Source organism: Neoarius graeffei, chromosome 7 (assembly GCF_027579695.1).
Source record: "Neoarius graeffei isolate fNeoGra1 chromosome 7, fNeoGra1.pri, whole genome shotgun sequence".
Taxonomy (NCBI): domain Eukaryota; kingdom Metazoa; phylum Chordata; class Actinopteri; order Siluriformes; family Ariidae; genus Neoarius; species Neoarius graeffei.
The window spans coordinates 18,939,793-18,959,087 of record NC_083575.1 but is presented as its reverse complement, the minus strand read 5'-3'; the positions used below and the strand labels follow the sequence as shown (position 1 = coordinate 18,959,087).

The window sequence follows — 19,295 nt, the reverse complement described above, 5'->3', positions numbered from 1 at the left end:
TACAATTCATCCTACTTTCCGATTCACACATGCTATTCCCAACCTCAATGAGCCAACACAACTGGGCACATACATATGTCATGAGTGTTACGCAGAGAAAATGAACGTGCATTCTGATTGGATAAAATTAATATCATGGCGGGCTGTTCAAACTGCGGAAATAGTTTGCTCGAACTACTTTCAAAACACTATAACTTTCCAACCTTAGAACAAAAAACTTTTGTAAGTCTTGAATAAGGTTCGTTAATGGGTGTCTTATTGTTATATTTATATATTGCCCTCTGTTCCCCTTTAAACTGAGTTTAGTCTGGAAATTGACTGTAACTTATGAGCTTATGTTTGACTATTGCTCCGCAATGCATGTCTTCTGTTGGATAAGCGATATGTTGCTGTAGTTGCTGCTTCTATCCTCTTTGGTTATGGAGTGCCTAGGGTATTATACGTTCATAAACTACCACTCTGAACACTCTCACTCTCTGTTCTCTGTGTCACGTTGAGTTTACGAAAGGAGTCCGAGGGAGAACGGGGTTTTGTCTTAGCAGCGAGTATGTGTGCGCGCAGCTTGGTCAAGCCCCTCCCCCTCCCCCCATGGCCCGCCCCCACCCTCTACCCTTCCCCGCCTCCTGCTTCTCATTAGCAAAACGACGCACTGGGAAAAGCGCTGAAATGGGGCTTTCTCCCAGGAGGCTATATTAACATGCCGAGGGTTCATTTCGAGAAAGGCTGTGGATATAACATCCGGAAGCCTCCACGAGCCCGTTTAAAGCATCAGCAAACCACCATGCCATGGGACCTTTAAAGACTTTTAAAATGAGCTAATTTTATCCCTAATTTATCCCTGATGAACAAGCCTATGGCGACAGTGGCAAGGAAAAACTCTCTCAGACGACATGAGGAAGAAACCTTGAGAGGAACCAGACTCAAAAGGGAACCCATCCTCATCTGGGTGATAACAGATTGCATGATTATAAATAACTTGCTTCTATAACAGTGTCCTATATAGCCACAAAGGACAACTGTGTAACCAGGAAAATACTTATAGTTTTAACAGGAAGCCTCTTTTGTTGAAGTTATCAACTGTTCATTGATGGAAACTTGAGTGCAAAACTATTCATGACAACTATAGTCCTCAGGTTATCATGTCAATTGTAGTCCTTAGCCATCATAGCAAAACTGTAAAGGCCTCTGCATGCTCTTGCGACAAGGCTTTCGCAGATAGCTTTTCGCAGACAGTTGTAATTTATCGTTGAGCGGGGAGTAATAGGCGTGCGCGATGTTATTCACCACCACAATGCAAGGGGGCGCGAAATCGCTAGGAGTAGTTGGTGGGTGTGGTTAGTGGAGTGTTTATCCTCCGGTTACTTATAATGACTAGAACTGGAGTCGTATAGATGTACGTACTTCCTCACTTCCTCGGTCAACCGCTCTTCGTGCTGCTCCATCTTCGCTCGTGTTTTTAAAAATGGCGGTAATGAAAACAAACCAAACCGGGAAAGTAGGGAAGCGGAAGTGCGTGTACAGCGGATGTAGAGTGGACCAGTCAGAGCCCTCTTGTCTGCGACACTGTCTGCGAGGCTTCTGCGGTGGTCACAATTTTTGGGAGGTGTGCGCAGAGCGTCTGCGAAGGTGGGGGGGCTACGCAGACGCTATCTGCGACACTATCTGCGAGGACTGCGTTGTCAGCATAAATTGGCCTTAAGTGTCCAGAGCCATTTTTTAAGTGCATCTTTTGACTGTCCATATGAGTCCATCCTCCACAGGCATAGGCGGTTTTAAACGGGGGCCAGGGGGGGCCAGTGCCCCTGTAAAATTGCTCCTGGCCCCTGTTGTGGCCCCTGTGCTGAACAGGTAACAAGATTTATTATTATTATTATTTTTTTTTTTTGATGTTTAATTGATTAAAATAGATACTACACTTGATCCTGCTCAAAATGCGGAGAAATGACCAAGATTTATTAATTTTGACGTGCGCTGGCTTGAAGATTGGAACTGACATGACGGAGTGTTCTACACAGACTCCTTAAAGCGCTACACGCACACTGTTACCTGCAGCAGAAAGACCCGCAGCAGCGCGAATTGCACTGTAAAAAAAATATTTGTTGTTTTAACTTAAAAAAGTTAGTGCAAGGGCTGCCTTAAAATTTTGAGTTCACTGGAATTCACATAGTAAGTTAAATTGTTGTGAACTTACTATATTAATTTTCAGTGAACTCAAAATTTTAAGGCAGCCCTTAAGGCAACCCTTGCACTAACTTTAAGTTAAAACAACAAATTTTTTTTTACAGTGTGTAAACTTCGGACGTGAGAGATTGCAGCCCTGCAAGGACTAGGCTACTGCAAAGAGGCGAAGGTAAGGAAAATTATTCAATTTCGTAACGTCAGTGTTTGCACATATCCATGTTTTACTGTTGTTGTTCACTACAATAATAAATCCGTTTTATTGCGCTTTCTTAAAAGTGCGTTGCACAGCAATAAGTAGCCTAACTTAATATTTTTGGGAAATGGGTAAAATAACCGACAGTGTTTAACCTTCTTGTAAAACTTGAATGGCCTTTTGATATGTAGAGGCAACATTCCTCTCCGTTTACTTTTTAGTACAGACCTACTGTAGGCTATCATCATGGAAAGAAGCAAGAAGGAGATTATGTCCTTTTTTGTCCCTGTTGGCAAAAAGCAACATAGAGAGAGTAAGGAAGATGAAGATTATGAAAGAGGAGAGAGAGCCAGAGGTGGAGAGAGAGCCAGAGGTGGTGGTTGGAGAGGTGGAAAGTGAGGCATCTGAAAGGCAATCTGAGAGTGAGGATGAAGACATTCAGGATCAGATTAAGGGACAGAATGAGGGACAACCCAACAAGTCATTGGGACAACCAGATTCACCATGCATATCAAGTACAGCACCATCAGGTTTGTGATGTTGAATAAATGTATGTGTGTGAGCAGTGTCGACCTACAATTCATAAAGCCTACCCTGAAAGTGTGAAGTCTGAATAATAATTAATAAATCTCATCATCTCTAGCCGCTTTATCCTTCTACAGGGTCGCAGGCAAGCTGGAGCCTATCCCAGCTGACTACGGGCGAAAGGCGGGGTACACCCTGGACAAGTCGCCAGGCCATCACAGGGCTGACACATAGACACAGACAACCATTCACACTCACATTCACACCTACGGTCAATTTAGAGTCACCAGTTAACCTAACCTGCATGTCTTTGGACTGTGGGGGAAACCGGAGCACCCGGAGGAAACCCACGCGGACACGGGGAGAACATGCAAACTCCACACAGAAAGGCCCTCGCCGGCCCCGGGGCTCGAACCCAGGACCTTCTTGCTGTGAGGCGACAGCGCTAACCACTACACCACCGTGCCGCCAATTAATAAATATAAAATACAAATAATAGATATAATAATAAATGAATAATGATAAATAAATGTTGTTCTCAGTCGCACTCTCATATTTACTGTATTCACCTTTCTCCAGATATCAGCAAGTGCAGACAACACTCCAGTGCAGCCACGTCTGAAGAAAAGGTTCATTGTATGCAAAAATAGAAATCTTATTTTACAAAAAAGAGAAACATGGTTTTAAGATTTACTGAGCACAATTTATTTTATGTTTAGGCTATTGAGACAGAATGTTTATCTCATTGTATTTATGCTCAATGTATTTTGTTTTGGTTTTAAATAAACTAAACAAAACATTTTGAACGCTTAAATATTGCCATGTTTTGCCCATATGTGCCCCCCTGAAAAAACACTGGCCCCACCTCGGCCCCCCTAGTAATTTTGGTCTAGAACCGCCACTGTCCACAGGAGTGATGTGATGAGACTCCCTTCAGAAGTAGGGTATCAGGATGGATCAGGCAGGTCTGAGGAGTAGAAGAGGTCAGCATCACTGGTGTTTCAGGATCAACATGTAACTCGACAGAGACAGACAGACAGACAGACAGACAGACAGACAGACAGAGGGAGAGACAGGGAGGACCACAGGTTGTTTATGCCTGGTGTCACCTAATGGGTAAGAACAGTATACATTTTGCACATATGACAGCATAACTAAAAGGGACAGCCAGAAGACAACACAGACATGAGGGAGCTCTGGGACATAAAGCAGCCAGCCACTCCACCATCAACAAACCCAAGTGATTGTGTAAGAGCGGGAAGGAGACAGCATCCATACATCCCAGTTTACCAAAACACTCTATGCCTGAGGACCCTACAGATCTACTCCTTTACCTAATAAAAACTATTAACAAAATGCTTGACTAAAAAGATATGTTTATATACAAGAAGCCAAGATCAAAAAGTGAATTATCCAAAAATGTGCAATATTGCAAGGTTCAGTAAATGCAGTATGATTGTGTGTGGAGGATTTTAGGGATTGTGGAGATCTGAGCCCAGTTTCTGTGCGATGATTGTGTTGAATGCTGAACTTAAGTCAATAAACAGCATTCTGACATAACTGCCCTTTTTATCCAGGTGTCAGAGAATCAGGTGGAGGGCAGTTGAAATGGCATCGTGTGTGGTGTGGTTTCAGTGGTAAAATGGTCAGAATGTAAACAGGCTGTGTTGGTGGTGGGGTCTGTCCATGATGATATAGTGGGTTCTCCTGGTTACCATGGTGGCATAAATGTCCTCCAGTGCTGGGAAGGCTGCTCCTGAGATGGCTTGAGTAGTTCTAACCACTCGCTGAAGAGCCCTGTGGTCTTGAGCACAGCAACTTCCAACGTTTGAGATTTGTAACTAGTAATTTGGAGGTCTGAGTTAAAAAAATAAAAATAAAACATTACTCAACCCCTTGGATGACTTCAGTCCTTCACACCTTCACATGGCATTGGATTTCTTATAGACATAGACAACCTTTATTGTCATTCAGTATGCAACAAGTGTACACAGAACAAAATTTCGCTGCAATTTGGCTTAGCACGAAATTACATATAAAAGAATATTAAAATATGCAGCAGCTAAAATATTATAAAGTGCAGAAGTATAAAGTGTACCTTGATTGAGTCACAAATTAATTGTGCCTAGGAAAAGTGAAGAAAGAAAGAAAAAAGAAAGGACTGAAGAGCTTTAGTGACTGACAGTTAATGTTTCTTTCATTATCTCTCTTGTTTGAATTCATTTGTTTGATGCTGGTTGACTCATCTCACCAGGGGGAGCGCAGAGTATTTCCTGTCCCTCCTACTCTATTCACATCATCTCTCTCTCTCTCTCTCTCTCTCTCTCTCTCTCTCTCTCTCTCTCTCTCACACACACACACCACTTTTAAGATAGTGTTGTAACAGTACACCTCTCCTGACGCCTTGTTTGGAGAGGACATCTGGAAAAGAACTCATTTAACTGTTGAGTGCGCACCAGTCCCTTTGTGCATTACACAGATAAGAAAGGGAATTGATCGACACAAACGGAAGAAAAACTTACACAATGAGAACATCACTTTTCATCTTCATCTTAATGATGTGGCAGTGTGATTGTTTGCGCTTTGTGTGTCCAGAGATGTGCCGCTGCTCCATCAAGACCATCAGCTGCAACAGTGGAACTGAAGCCATGGCACAGAAACAGCGTGGCACATTCAGCAGACTGTAAGTAAAAAACATGATGTGAATATTATGAGGACATACAGTATGTATATGCATGATGTCTCTTCAGTGAGCTAGAGCTCTCATCTCAGACACATGAGCAATGGATCAGGTAAATAATCATTATTAAAACATTGTGAAAGTTTAAAAAATGAAGAAAGTCTTCACATAAACCTAGATGTTGGAGATGAAGTTACCTTGAATGTTCTATACTGTGTTGACCTTAAAGTTATGTCACCTTATTCAAGTGAGATAAAATACTTTAGAACAAAACTTTGTTGCATGCAACACTGAATTAATAAACCATATGTCTTTAATTGTGACTTGTAAACAAGCAAAAACATTGGGGGGAAAAAACCAAACCAAACATTTCATTATACAAAAATGCAGTCTTGTAATTATCCATAACATATTTAAATAATATTGGCTGGTGTTGAGTGGTATATCTGATATATTCCATTCAGCTAGCATGATATTGAACGAGTTGAAGATGAGTAGATGAATGGAATATATTTGATATACCTTGGAAAAAAAGCCAGCCAACATTATTATTATTCTACGTACAAATTCCTTTAGGGTGTTCAGCGCATCTTTCTCTTTCAAAATTCTTTCAAAATCTTCCATATTTAACAAAGCAAACCTGGCAGCTATGTTTGTTTACAAATTGTCACAGTCGCTCGCTAGTGTGGAAGTTTTACGTCTCCGACATGTGATGTCATGTTGTCTTGACAACCATGCAATATTGTAAACATTCAATGCTCATTCTTCATTGGGTCGAGTGACGTAATACACATAGGATAAGCAATATGCTAAAAATATTGCGTGCTATCAAACCAAATGAATGAAACCTGTAGGAAAGGAATAGAATACATGTTTTTATTCCATTGAAAAAGTGTCCTGTATGTATAATAATTTAGTGTATTGTAGCCTATATGCCATAAATATGTCAGGGACTCAGTCTGACCCACTCCATTATTTTGACCTTTTCTTTTACAAAACAACTATTGCTTCTTCTCAAACATCAGACAATTACAATTGTCTAAGCAACAGTTATTTTTATTATACATATGATACAGGTATTTAAAAAAAATCTGAGTATCCAATCACGATATTCTCACACTAATAAAAGTTAACTCTCTGTAAAATTTTATTGATAATAGTGACATGATGCTCTACATGGCAAAAAACAAAACAAAACGAAAAACACAAGCAACCCCCCCCCCCCCCCCCAAAAAAAAAAAGCAAATGGGAATGTCTTGAATATAGTCAAACTGATCAGGTAGTTTCTATCATCAGATTACAGCAAAGCAAAATACATATAAGATTATTAAATCTATTTCTAGACTTGTGTGTGTGTGTGTGTGTGTGTGTGTGTGTGTGTGTGTGTGTGTGTGTGTGTGTGTTTACTAATTTCAAGGTTTGACTTTTCTTATTCTGTTTCTACTTCTTTTTCTAAGTAAAGCAAAATTGTCTGCCAATAGAACAGGACAATTTCAAGCTTAAATGTATAGAAATAGGTTTAATAATCTTATATTTGTGGGTTTTTTACATATAATATGAAATGCTCAATAAATTTGACTATAATCATAATTTTTTCAATTGCTAAGAAGTCATTTTTTGTAGTGTGTCAATATCACACATTTTCATATCATAAAATGATCAGTAGCCTAATTCAGATAAAAAAAAAAGTCAGATCTGACTTGATATTGATGCAGTGTGTCAGAACAGTATCCTTGATATGCAGTATCACTTGGTTTCATACATTCCTACTTGTAATTGCTCCCCAAGGGAAATTTTGCATTCTTGGACATAAGTAACTTGGTACATGATCCATATGTTTGTTTCCACCATAGAATCATGAATACAATTGCCATTGTCTTATATGAAAATACTACTACCTAATTTATGTTACCCAAGATTGCCTAAAATACTTGATGTCTTGTCCCATTCCAATATTTACATCTTACCTTTGCTGTAGCTCATCCTCTCCTATTATTTTCTTATACATACAAATACCAAAGACATTACAAAGACATGTTTATGTTAAATGGTGAAAGAAATGGTAGACATTTTTAAATATTTTGTGATACAACCCCAAATCAGAAAAGTTTAGGATGGTATATGGAAATTGAAATTAAAACTGAAAACAATTATTTTTAAATTATCTTTGACCTGTATTGCACTCAGAACAATACAACAGCACATTATTTGATGTTTTACCTCATGAATTTTACTGGTTCTTTTTTTCTCAAAAAACAGTTCAATTTTGATTCTTGCAACACATTTCAAATAAGTTGGGACAGTAAAGCATTTGCCACTTTATAATGTGATCATTCCTTCTCATGACACTTAAAAGATGTTTAGGGACTGAAAACACCAAGTAATGAAGTGTTTCAGGGGTTATTTTGTCTCATTTAGACCTTAAGACTTTTGTCTTTAGGTGTGTGACGGTACAGGGCCGTTGTCATTTTTAATTTCAAAATTTGCCACACATTCTCTATTGGGGACAGAGGGGACAGACACCCTCTTCTTCCACAGCCATGCCTTTGTAATGTGTTCAGAATGTGGTTTTGCATTTGACTTGTTGAAATATCCCTGGGAAAGATGTTGTCTTGAAGGCAGCATATGCTGCTAAAATCTCAGTGTACTTTTCTGCATTAATGCTCCATCACAGAAGTGTAAGTTATCTTGGCCAAGGACACTGACACAACCCCATACCATGACAGACCCTGGCTTTTGGACTTGTTGCTGGTAACAGTCTGGATGGTCGTTTTCATCTTTGGTCCTGAGCACATAGTGTTCATTTCTTACAAAAAGACCTGGAATACTGATTCATCTAACAATACACATTTCCACTGTGTGAGGGTCCATCCCAGATGCCTCCGAGCCTGGAGAAGTCAACGACACTTCTGTACACAGTTAATATAAGTATTCCTTTTTTTTCAGTAAAGTTTTAACTGGCATTTGTGGATATAACTCTGTATTGTAGTGCTTGACAAAGGTTTACCAAAGTAATCCTGAGCCCATGTGGTTATATCAGCTATAGATGAATGATGGTTCTTGATGAAGTACCATCTGAGGCAGATCATGGGTATTCAGCTGAGTCATTTGTTGACAAACTGGAGATCCTCAGCCCATCTTTGTTCCTCAAAGAAGGTCTACATAGAAATAGCTACATAGAAATACACGTGTGTGTGTGTGTGTGTGTGTGTGTGTGTGTGTGTGTGTGTGTGTGTGTGTGTAATAGAAAGATAGGAGGAACACAGTGAAACCTCATGGGCACTGAACAGTCCTTCATGTTAGTACTAGTCTTTCATGCTAGTGCTGTGAGAACACAATCATCCCAATAAGAATTAAAGGAGCTGTGTGTTACCTGCATATATCTCAGTTTGAGTGCCAGCTCTTTTGACAGGATTTCTTTATCACACGTCCTGAACAGTAAGCCTACTGCAATGGCCAGAATATCAGCACAATGTAGTATCACACAATATTAACCTCATATTACTGGCTGGAAATCTGGCTTCATCATTTCAACACACAATACCTCAAAAAATGTAATAATGTTGTGAAACTCTAATCATTATGGTCGGCAATATCAGCTTAAAATAGTTCTTCATGCAGTTTGTTCATCTCAGTATAAATCTATAGCATGTACCAAACAGAATTACACAATGATGCCTGCATTTATTTTTGTACAGTGGTTTGAAATTGGTTTAGCCCTGTTTGTTAGCATGTCTGAAGTTTGGGTTTGTTGCTTTTCATGTGGGAGGTTCTTTTTTGCTGTTATGGCTTTTATTTCAACAGAATTATATTAATGACAGTAGCCAACATTTCTTGTTGTCAATCTGGCAACTTCTGTAATCCGTTACCATCCTGGAGCACCTTTTTAAGGTGCCATGTGTTGCAGGAACCGCTCACTTTTGGTTCTTGCTAGCTTTGAAATTATATTTCTACCCACTCTCTCCTTTTAGAAAAAAGCCTCATATGTGTGTTAATATTACTTGCTACTTTTCCTTTTGTGGAGGGCCAGTAAGGGAGTTGTGGTCATGTGAGGGGGGAAAAAAGTATCTGGAGGAGAGAGGTCAAGTTGTTTTGCCAAAACTGAATATATTTCTGGTTGGCATCAGGATCTAGCTTGTTAGTGAAGTAAAAAAAGGTAGTGACTGGTGAGAGTGAGGAATGTATGTGCTTCATGTCCTTGAGGTTTTAAATCATCTCCTCTCTCTGTTAGACCCAAAACCTTGAGCCTTGATAAGAGTCAGTCAAGGGCATCAGACAAATCAATGACACACATAAATGAGTACACTCACTTCTTCCAGCTTGTCCCAGTTATGTATGTGGGGTTGCTGCCATGTGGACCCTATTGATCCACGTCAGACACAGGGAGAACATGCAAACTCCACACAGAAAGGCCTCCACCAGCCACTGGGCTCAAACCCAGAACCTTCTTGAAACACAGTTTTATGCCAGATGCCCTTCTTGCCACAACCCTCCCATTTCCAGGCTTGGGAAGCAACCACTCACCTTCAGACCTATGGACAATTTAGAGTAGCCAGTTAACCTAACTGCATGTCTTTGGAGGAAACCCACACAGACACAGGGAGAACATGCAAACTCCACACAGAAAGGCCGCCGCCAGCCACTGGGTTCAAACCCAGAACCTTCTTGCTGTGAGGCAACAGTGCTAACCACTGGACCACCGTGCCGCCTCAACGCAGAAATGAGTACAACACGCAAAATTTATAATAGACATAGAAAAACTTCTGCGGCTGAACGCTAAGAAGCATGGTCACTTTTGAGTGTAGACATTGTGTTATATGTGTGTATTCATAAAATCCATCAAATCTCTTTCCATCATCAAATATGCATGGTGTGGTAAGTTAAAATGAGGATAACACCAATTAATTACTTACTGTAACCCAAACCAAATACATGACAAGGGTAGATTCTCTCAATGTGATAAAGAACACTCTCCATATGCAATAAAAAAGTGGGTTAAAGGGGTACTTGCAAGCTCAGGCTACTTGCAGGCTCCTTGTTAATGTTTTGTCTATTTTTTGTTGACTTCTGTCCTGGGGCACAGTGGTACAGCAGGTAGTGTTGCCGCCTCAAGCGCTCCAGGGTCCCTGGCTCAATCATGATTTCAGGTTATTAGTTTTGTATAATCTCCCCATGTCTGTGTAGGTTTCCTCTGCCCATAGGTGTGAGCGAATATGGTGCCCTGCGATGAACTAGCTCCGATGGAAAGACTGTAAACCTAGTGTGACTCTGACCAGCAAGAATGACTGAATGAATAACTCTCACTTGGTGCTTGGTTGGGGTCTTTTTCTTTTTGGATTCTCCATCCTATTTCATTTCACCTCCTGCCTCCTCTGCTCTGTATTTGTTCTACTACTAGCAAACAGAAATTTAACTTTTATTTTTACATTGTTAAATAAAAAAGATGTTTAAAGGTAAAAATGGAATGAAAACCTGCATTTACATCCATCTGTCCACTTCATGGCACAAGGTGCCAATTTTAGGGCTCATCCTGATAAGTGATAACTCCTATATACAGTACCAGTCAAATGTTTGGACACACTTGCTCATTACTAAGAATGAGTAAGTGTGTCCAAACTTTTGACTGGTATTATACATACACAGACAAGGGGACAGATTAAAAGAAAAACCAAAACAAAGGAATGGAACAACATTTTTGGTGATAGAGAGCACTATCTAACATGTCATGTCATATTATTTAACTCACTTCCTGCACATGTTGTTGGCTTAAATATATTATTTCTAGTCACATGGTTGCATCCTACATAGCCACACAGATTTTTTTAAATGCATCTGAAACCTTGATTTAATCTGAAAATTCTGCATTCTCAGAATACATCAGTACAAAGGTCATAATACAGCACTGATGAGAGGCTGAAGGGCCTTGCTCAGGGGCCCAACAGTGGCACCACTGGGGATTGAACTCACAACCCTTAATTAGTAGCCTAGAGTCTTTAACCACTACACCACCTACTAAAACAAATCATCTACAGACTGTAATGAAGCAGCCAATCATCTGATTCTCAGCATGCCAAATACACTGTGTGCACAATTATTAGGCAAGTTGTATTCCTGATGATTAATTTTATCGTTGAACAAATACAGTGCTCTCAGTCAATCCAAATTGTTAATAAACCTAAAACCAGAATGATTAACAAAGGAAAGGGGAGTTTAGGCCTTCTCAGGGGAATATATAAGTGTGCAGAATTATTAGGCAACTAAATGAAAAGCTTAAAGTTTCCCATCTCACTTGTTTATTTTAATTTTCAGTGTAACAAATAAACAACTCAGAATTAACAAATAAACACTTCTAGCATTTCAAAAATATTCAGTGACCAATATAGCCACCCTTCTTTTCAATAACTGCCATGAGCCTTCCATCCAGTCTGTTAGTTTTTTGATTTGTTGACGATCAACTTTTTGTGCAGGAGCAACCATGGCCTCCCAAATGCTATTCAGAGTGGTGTATTGTCTTCCCTCGCTGTAAATCTCATGCTTAAGAAGGGGCCACAAGTACTCAATAGGGTTTAAGTCAGGTGAGGAAGGGGGCCATGTCATTACTTTGTCATCTTTAAGGCCTTTGTGGGCTCGCCAAGCAGTGGAGTACTTGGGTGCATGTCATCACATGCACCCAAGTACTCCACTGCTTGGCGAGCCCACAAAGGCCTTATTTATATACACAAAGTGCATTGTTCTGCATAACAATCATGGCCTTCTTGAATGATGCAGACTTCTTCCCATACCACTGCTTGAAGAATGTATCTTTTAGAAACTGGCAGTAGGTTTGGAAGTTGATGTTAAGTCCATCTTCAACCTGAAATGGTCAAACTAGCTCATCCTTAATAATAGCAGCCCATGCCATTACCCCTCCACCACCTTGCTGGTGTCTGAGTCAAAGTGCCCTGTGTCCATTAGTTATCCAGCTATGGGCCCATCCATCTGGTCTATCCAGAGTCACTCTCATTTCATCCGTCCATAAAACCTTTGGAAAATCTGTCTTCAGATATTTCTTGGCCCAATCTTGACATTTCAACTTGTGAGTCTTGTTTAGTGGTGGTCGTGTTTCAGCCTTCCTTACCTTGGCCATGTCTCTGAGCACCGAACACCTTGTCCTTCTGGACACTCCAGGTCGGTTGCAGTTCTAGAATATTGTGGCACTGGAGGATAATGGGTTCCTGGTAGCTTCATGTTTAATCCTTCTCAAGTCTTTTGCGGTTAATTTGTGTCTTTTCTTCTCCACACATTTTTTGCGACCCTGTTGACTATTTGCAACAAAACGTTTGATTGTTCTGTGCTCACATTTCTATAGCTTAGCTATTTCAAGAGTGCTGCATCCCTCTGATAGGCATTTTACAATTTTTGTCTTTTCAGTGTCTGTTAAATCTCTTTTTTGGCCCATTTTGCCTGAGATAAAGAAGCTGCCTAATAATTATGCACACCTTAATATAGGGTATTAATGACTTTAGGTCACACCCTCCCTCATTACACAAATAAATACCACCTGAGAATGCTTAAATCCAATTAGCATTCAAGTGTATCTAGCTTGCGGTTGGAAAACATGCATAGAAATAATGGTAGGGTCAGAGTACTCACTTGCCTAATAATTGTGCACACAGTGTAGATTATCTGCAAAACATCAGCATCCACAAGCAGTCAACATGTTGTTGGCAGTTATCTCAGAGGTTGTCGATAGTCCATAGATTAGTTGAGTGTTTGTAGAGTATATACAGTGGACTATCCAAATCAAGTGCAACCTAAAATGCCATCAGCATATGTCATTGTGAAAATTTGTTTTCTCATTTTCAGTTTTATACTATTTTATACTGTTGTGAATATATTATTTATACAGTACTGTGCAAGTCTTAGGCACCCTGTTTTGTTTTGTTTTTCATACAAACTTTGTTATAGATTTCTATTTTATGAATTCTACATTATGGAGTCAGTACAAAAACATTTTAGAGTTCCAAATATTTGTTTTCCATTAAATGTTACAGAAAAAAAGTTTGTATCTGAGCAGCATATTACATAAGAGAGCACTTTTCAGATTAAAAAAAAAACATAATGAAGGCTACTGGGTTTTGGTGCAACATTAAGAAGCAAGTGTGACAATCAAAGTGTCCAGAAGAACTGTGGCTGGTTCTGCAAGATGCTCAGTAAAACCTACAGCTCATTTCCTTATCAAACTGCACTCACTGTACCTGAGACTACTATTTTTTTTTTAAGCAAAGGGTCACCTCACACCAAATATTGACTTTGTTTCATTTATTATGGCTTATTGCTGTTTACAGTATATAGTATTTTTATTTTTAATGTTCAAACATTTCATTTAATTATTTTTAAGCCATTTTTGATCTACAGCATTTCTTGACATGTGCCTAAGACTTTTGCACAGGACTGTATACTTTTAGTATTATCTGTTAGCATTATATAAACTAAGGACAAATAATATGTATATTCAAAAGATCAAATCTATTTCACATTTTAAACTGCATGATATTTGATTCCTGTGACTGTAATGTGATTGTAGGTTAATATGCTTATACACTGCAGTGTTGTATGAAGTATTGAATCATCCCATTCTTTTTAGTACTACAAGGTCACAAATCATTCAGTAATGGACATTTCAGGTCTGTATTTAAATCAGCTATGCTGCCAATGCGTTATGCATCTTGACAAATTGTACTCTTATGGAATTCATAGATAAGCATCCCTCATAAAGCTTGGGAACCAAATGGTGCTCTCATTCATTCATTCATCTTCAGTAATCGCTGTATCCTGGTCAGGGTCAAGGTGGATCCAGAGCCTATCCCTGGAACACTGCGTGCCAGATGGGAATAAACCCTGAACAGGATACCAGTCCATTGCAAGGTACCAGGCACGCTCGCATCACACACTCACATTTAGGGGCAATTAGTGTAGCCAGAGAAGCCAGAAGAAATTCGTGTGAAAATGGAGAGATTATGCAAATCAACATAATCTATTTTGTATTTGTTTTCATGTGATAGAAAAGAGTGATTTTAATTTTGTCATAGGATCATTTTGGTATTGGGCAATGTGACACTTGATATCAGTACTGAAGTATTAAATAAAATATCAGTACTCAATGAAGTGATGGTATTGCTACTATAGTATGTTATGCGTGTGGTTCAATCACATTCTCTGCTCTGTTCTAATACAATGAGCAAGTGAGCTCTTGTGAGACAGAACCACTCAGTACATGAGAGCTGGGGAGATTCTTTAAAGTAGTTTCAGTGCTCTTATAACTCTTTTAGTGAGTTATTATTGTCCTGAAACAAAAGTGATTTTGATAAGAATAGACACAGAGTGTTTCTTCTGTTTCCTGATGTTTACTGTTAATGCATTTTGTTTCATGGCATTTTCTGGCCTTTTTTTTTTGTTTGTTTGTCTGAAACATTGGTGATATTGTTTGGGCTATGTGTGTCTAAGATTTGCCAATACACAAATCTCTGCCACAGCCATGAAATATTATATAAAGATCCAATATATTATCAGTGTTAGTGAGACTGAAGACCTTGTCCAAGTAGCTCTTATCAACTTGGCTGATCCTTTGCTGACTCATACTTCCTTGAGGCTCGTTTATAAAACACTGTGTAAAACGGTTTTCCCATAACGTTGCACTTTAGGGCTAAAGAGCAAGTTTAAAGATGCTCTTAAAGGTAAACTGCCTTTCAGATTTTTCAAGCTTAGGTCATAAAAATAATTTTCCCTGACACCCAATTATTTTTGTTTAGTGGACCGAAAGCTACTGAATTCGAATCACAGACTTCCAATTTTATTTTTTTTTTAAATAGAACAATCTCTGGTATTTTTTCCTGCTTCACCACGATCAAGATACTACATCATGCATCAAGTGATGGGCTTTCCCCGTTCGTGCAAGGCTTTGCGGGATACAAATTTGAAACAGGAGAGGAAAATGGAGGACATGAATAAAATGTGAAAGACTGACTACAGTAATGGAAAGTGAGAAGAAAAGACATTATGTTGCAAAAGAAAGGAAACGCAGGACCAAACTAATAAATATCAGCGGTCAGCAAGCACCTCGGTGTGATCAGCTGTTCATTTAGTGACAGAATGATGTAACTGTCAATGCAAGGTCAAGGTAAACCTGTAGATGGCAGTAATGCAATACAGTATGCCAGCTGCTGTAATACCCAAAAGATGAAGGAAAAGAAGAAGAAGCAGGTAAACCTGCGTATGCACACACTAGATTTCTTCTGTCTGCTTGACTGCGTGAAGTGAGCAATTTCATGTATATGATTTGCTAGGGAATCCCCTCAAATTAAATATTTAAATTAAATAAGTTTAAATATTTAATTTGAGGGGATAAATAAATTAAATAAATCCCCAGCCACAGAATGGCCTGTTTTGTTTTGTTGAGATATTGCAGAAATAAACATACAGTATATCACAATGACCAAATTTCAGAGGGAACTAAATTTCACCGATTTTATGAAATCTAAAGGCCGTATAGCTTGAAACAACGAACGTTGTCTCTGTAAGTGGTTTTCCCAAACTCATTCGTAAGAAAGACTCTTAAGAGCAACTTTGCTAAGAGGTTCTTTGCAGCGCACATGCTCGCATTAGTAATTTGGTGAAATGAGTGTTTTCCTGGGAACGAATGTTTACATAGAAACGAGTGTTTTATGGCAATCAAACGAGTGTTTTATGGCAAAAATATGGCACTTATATTTTTCATATGAACTACAACCATGACCTATTTTCCAATATCCTCACTCGTGAGGAAATCTATGAATTGTTTTGATAAATTTTGGTACTTTTTGTTTGTGAATGTGTCTATATAATAAAAAGAACATTACACATTGGCTTGAAGATATGAAGTTTATCTTGTGTTGAAATATTCGTAGTCTTCAAACAAAATACATCGTGGATCTGAGTGACACATTTAAGTAATATTGGCTGGCTTTGAGTGGTATATCAGATTCCATTCAGCTAGCATGATATTGAATGAGTCGAAGACGAGTTCAGTATCATGCTAGCTGAATGGAATATATCTGATAGACCACAAAAAAAGCCAGCCAGTATTATCATACATACAGACTCTCTTCTTATCAGCATTATCGAAGGCCAGTGCTAGCTTACCCGCAACTCGGTGCTTCTAGCGCTGCAGTCCAGTTACCTTCCAGCCAGTGTAGCATTCAGCAGTCGTGTTAGTGAAGGCCAACGCTAGTGCAGTTAAATCAGTGCTATCAAGAGCTCATAACACAGGCAACTGACTGAGAGACTAAGATTTCTGTCTTCCCCACATTCTCGCCACAGTATTTTTCACTCATCCTTAAGTATTCATTTCCTTATGTAATTTACTTAGTTACTTTTAAAATCAACAACAACACACAACAGCAGCCAAAATTCTCTCAAAATCTTTCATTTTTAACAAAGCAAACCTGGTGGCCATGTTTTTGGGTTTTTTTTACAAATTGTCACAGACGCTCTCTAGCGCGGAAGTTTTATGTCGCCGACGTGAGACGTGTTGTCTTGACAATGTGCAATTGTGGCAGCGGGGGCATGGTCAAGCGTCGGTCTATGACCGGAGGGCGGAGTCAGGGAAGGTAAGTGGCAGAATCACTGCACCTGATGTTGGTTAATCTGTTTGTGTGTCTTCCCCAGTGACTGCGCCCTATATAAGGAAAGAGAGAGCAGAGGAAGGAAGCTCTCTCCCCAACCAGACGACTGATGTGTGTGTACACGTGTCTGTGAGACTGGGAGTTTGTTAAAAAAGCTGCAAATAAAGAGTTTTGTGAAACTCAGTTCTGGCCTGCCGTACTTCTGTGCTCCACCCACCCGCTCAACATACTACAGTGGTGCTGAAACTCGGGACCGGAGTACAGAGGAGAACAGCCCCATGGAATCCTCCCTCTTCGCGGACCTGATCCACACCCTCGCCACGGCCTAACAGAGCCAGCACCAGGCGCTGGTCGCCCTCCGAAAGGAGCAAGCGCAACAGTTCAAGGCCCTGGTGATGGCGCAACAGGAAGATTGTCAGGCGTTCCGGCACCTCCGCGGGCCCTCCCCCTCTCACCCTAACAAAGATGGGCCCGCACGACGACTCCGAGGCCTTCCTAGTGCTCTTCAAGCAAGCAGCAGAGGCCTGGGGCTGGCCGGTGGAACAGCGCATGGCGCGCCTCCTCCCCCTGCTAATGGGCGAGGCACAGCTGGCCGCACTACAGCTCCCCGCTGACAGCCGGCTGGTCTACGCAGACCTGCGCCGGGCTGTACTCCAGCGTGTAGGGTGCACCTCTGAACAACAACGCCAGTGCTTCCGCGCTCTACGCTTAGAGGAGGTCGGCCGGCCGTTCACGTTTGGCCAGCAACTCCAGGACGGCGGTGGCTGAGGGCTGACAACCGCGACGTCGAGGGAATCGTCAATCGGGTGGTACTGGAACAGTTCATCGCATGACTCCCCGATGGAACCATGGAGTGGGTCCAGTGCCATCGCCCGGCGTCACTGGATCAGGCCATCGAGTTGGCGGAGGATCATTTGGTGGCTGTTCCCACGGCAGGATTGCAGATCTCTTCTTCTATCTCTCTCTCTCTCCTTCTCTCTCTCTCTCTACCCCCCCTCCTGTGTCTCTTCCTTGCTCCGTTCCCCCACTGCGGAGGCGGGGGCCGGCTCCACCCCAGCCAGCCTGCTGCACCCGCGGTGCCCTCCCTTTTCCCGCTTCCGTGTCTGTCTCTCCCCCCCTCAGGTGAGTGAGCCCCAGAGTGCCGGTGCAGAGAGAGAGCCCGGGCTGGTTTGCTGGCACTGCGGGGAACCGGGGCACCTCCAGCATCAGTGCTCGGCAATGGAGGTGGGCACGGTGGTCCAGATCCCCAACGCGCCAGGAACCACCCTCGATTGGACCGGAGCATATCGCATACTGGTGAATGTCCAAGGGGATACGTATCAGGCTTTGGTGGACTCCGGCTGTAATCAGACTTCCATCCACCAAAGCCTGGTGCAAGACGAGGCATTGGGGAGAGCACAATTGGTGAAGGTGTTGTGTGTGCATGGGGATGTTCACAACTACCATTTAGTGTCGGTCCACATTCTGTTTCGAGGGGAGAAATTTAGTGTAAAGGCGGCGATTAATCCTCGCCTTACCCACTCGATAATTTTGGGGACTGATTGGCCGGGATTTCGGGAGTTAATGGCACATTTAGTGAAGAGTGGGTCCTGCCGTAGTTTAGCAGGGGGAGGTCCCAGTGTGGCATTGGCGGGAGCAGCTGTGTCAGAGCTGTCTACGTCATCTCCGCGTCAGAGTGAGGAGCCGCCGGCTCCTCCTCCCTCTCTCGGGGAATCCCTCACGGATTTTCCGTTAGAGCAGTCACGAGACGAGACTCTGCGGCATGCGTTTGACCAAGTGAGAGTAATCAATGGTCAAACGCTCCAGCCAAACACTACCCCATCCTTCCCCTATTTCTCCATTATAAAAGATAGGTTATACCAAGTGACACAGGACACTCAGACTAAGGAGCCGATCACGCAGCTTTTGATCCCAAAGAGCCGCCGGGAATTGGTATTCCAGGCAGCTCACTTTAATCCCATGGCTGGACACTTGGGGCAGGATAAGACACTAGCCCAAATAATGGCCCGAGTCTATTGGCCAGGGATTCGCGGCGATGTCCGTAGGTGGTGTATGGCATGCCGCAAATGCCAGT

At 41.2% G+C, this 19,295-nt stretch overlaps 1 protein-coding gene across 1 annotated transcript in view; it reads left to right on the top strand.

The window, feature by feature from the left end:
- Positions 1-5,358: 5,358 nt before the first annotated feature.
- lhcgr (luteinizing hormone/choriogonadotropin receptor) overlaps positions 5,359-19,295 on the top strand; it is a 78,778-nt gene continuing 64,841 nt past the window's right edge. The window contains exon 1 of the mRNA XM_060925369.1: positions 5,359-5,582. Coding sequence (XP_060781352.1) covers positions 5,425-5,582 — 158 coding nt within the window. The 5' untranslated portion in view covers positions 5,359-5,424. The remainder of the gene's footprint in view (positions 5,583-19,295) is intronic.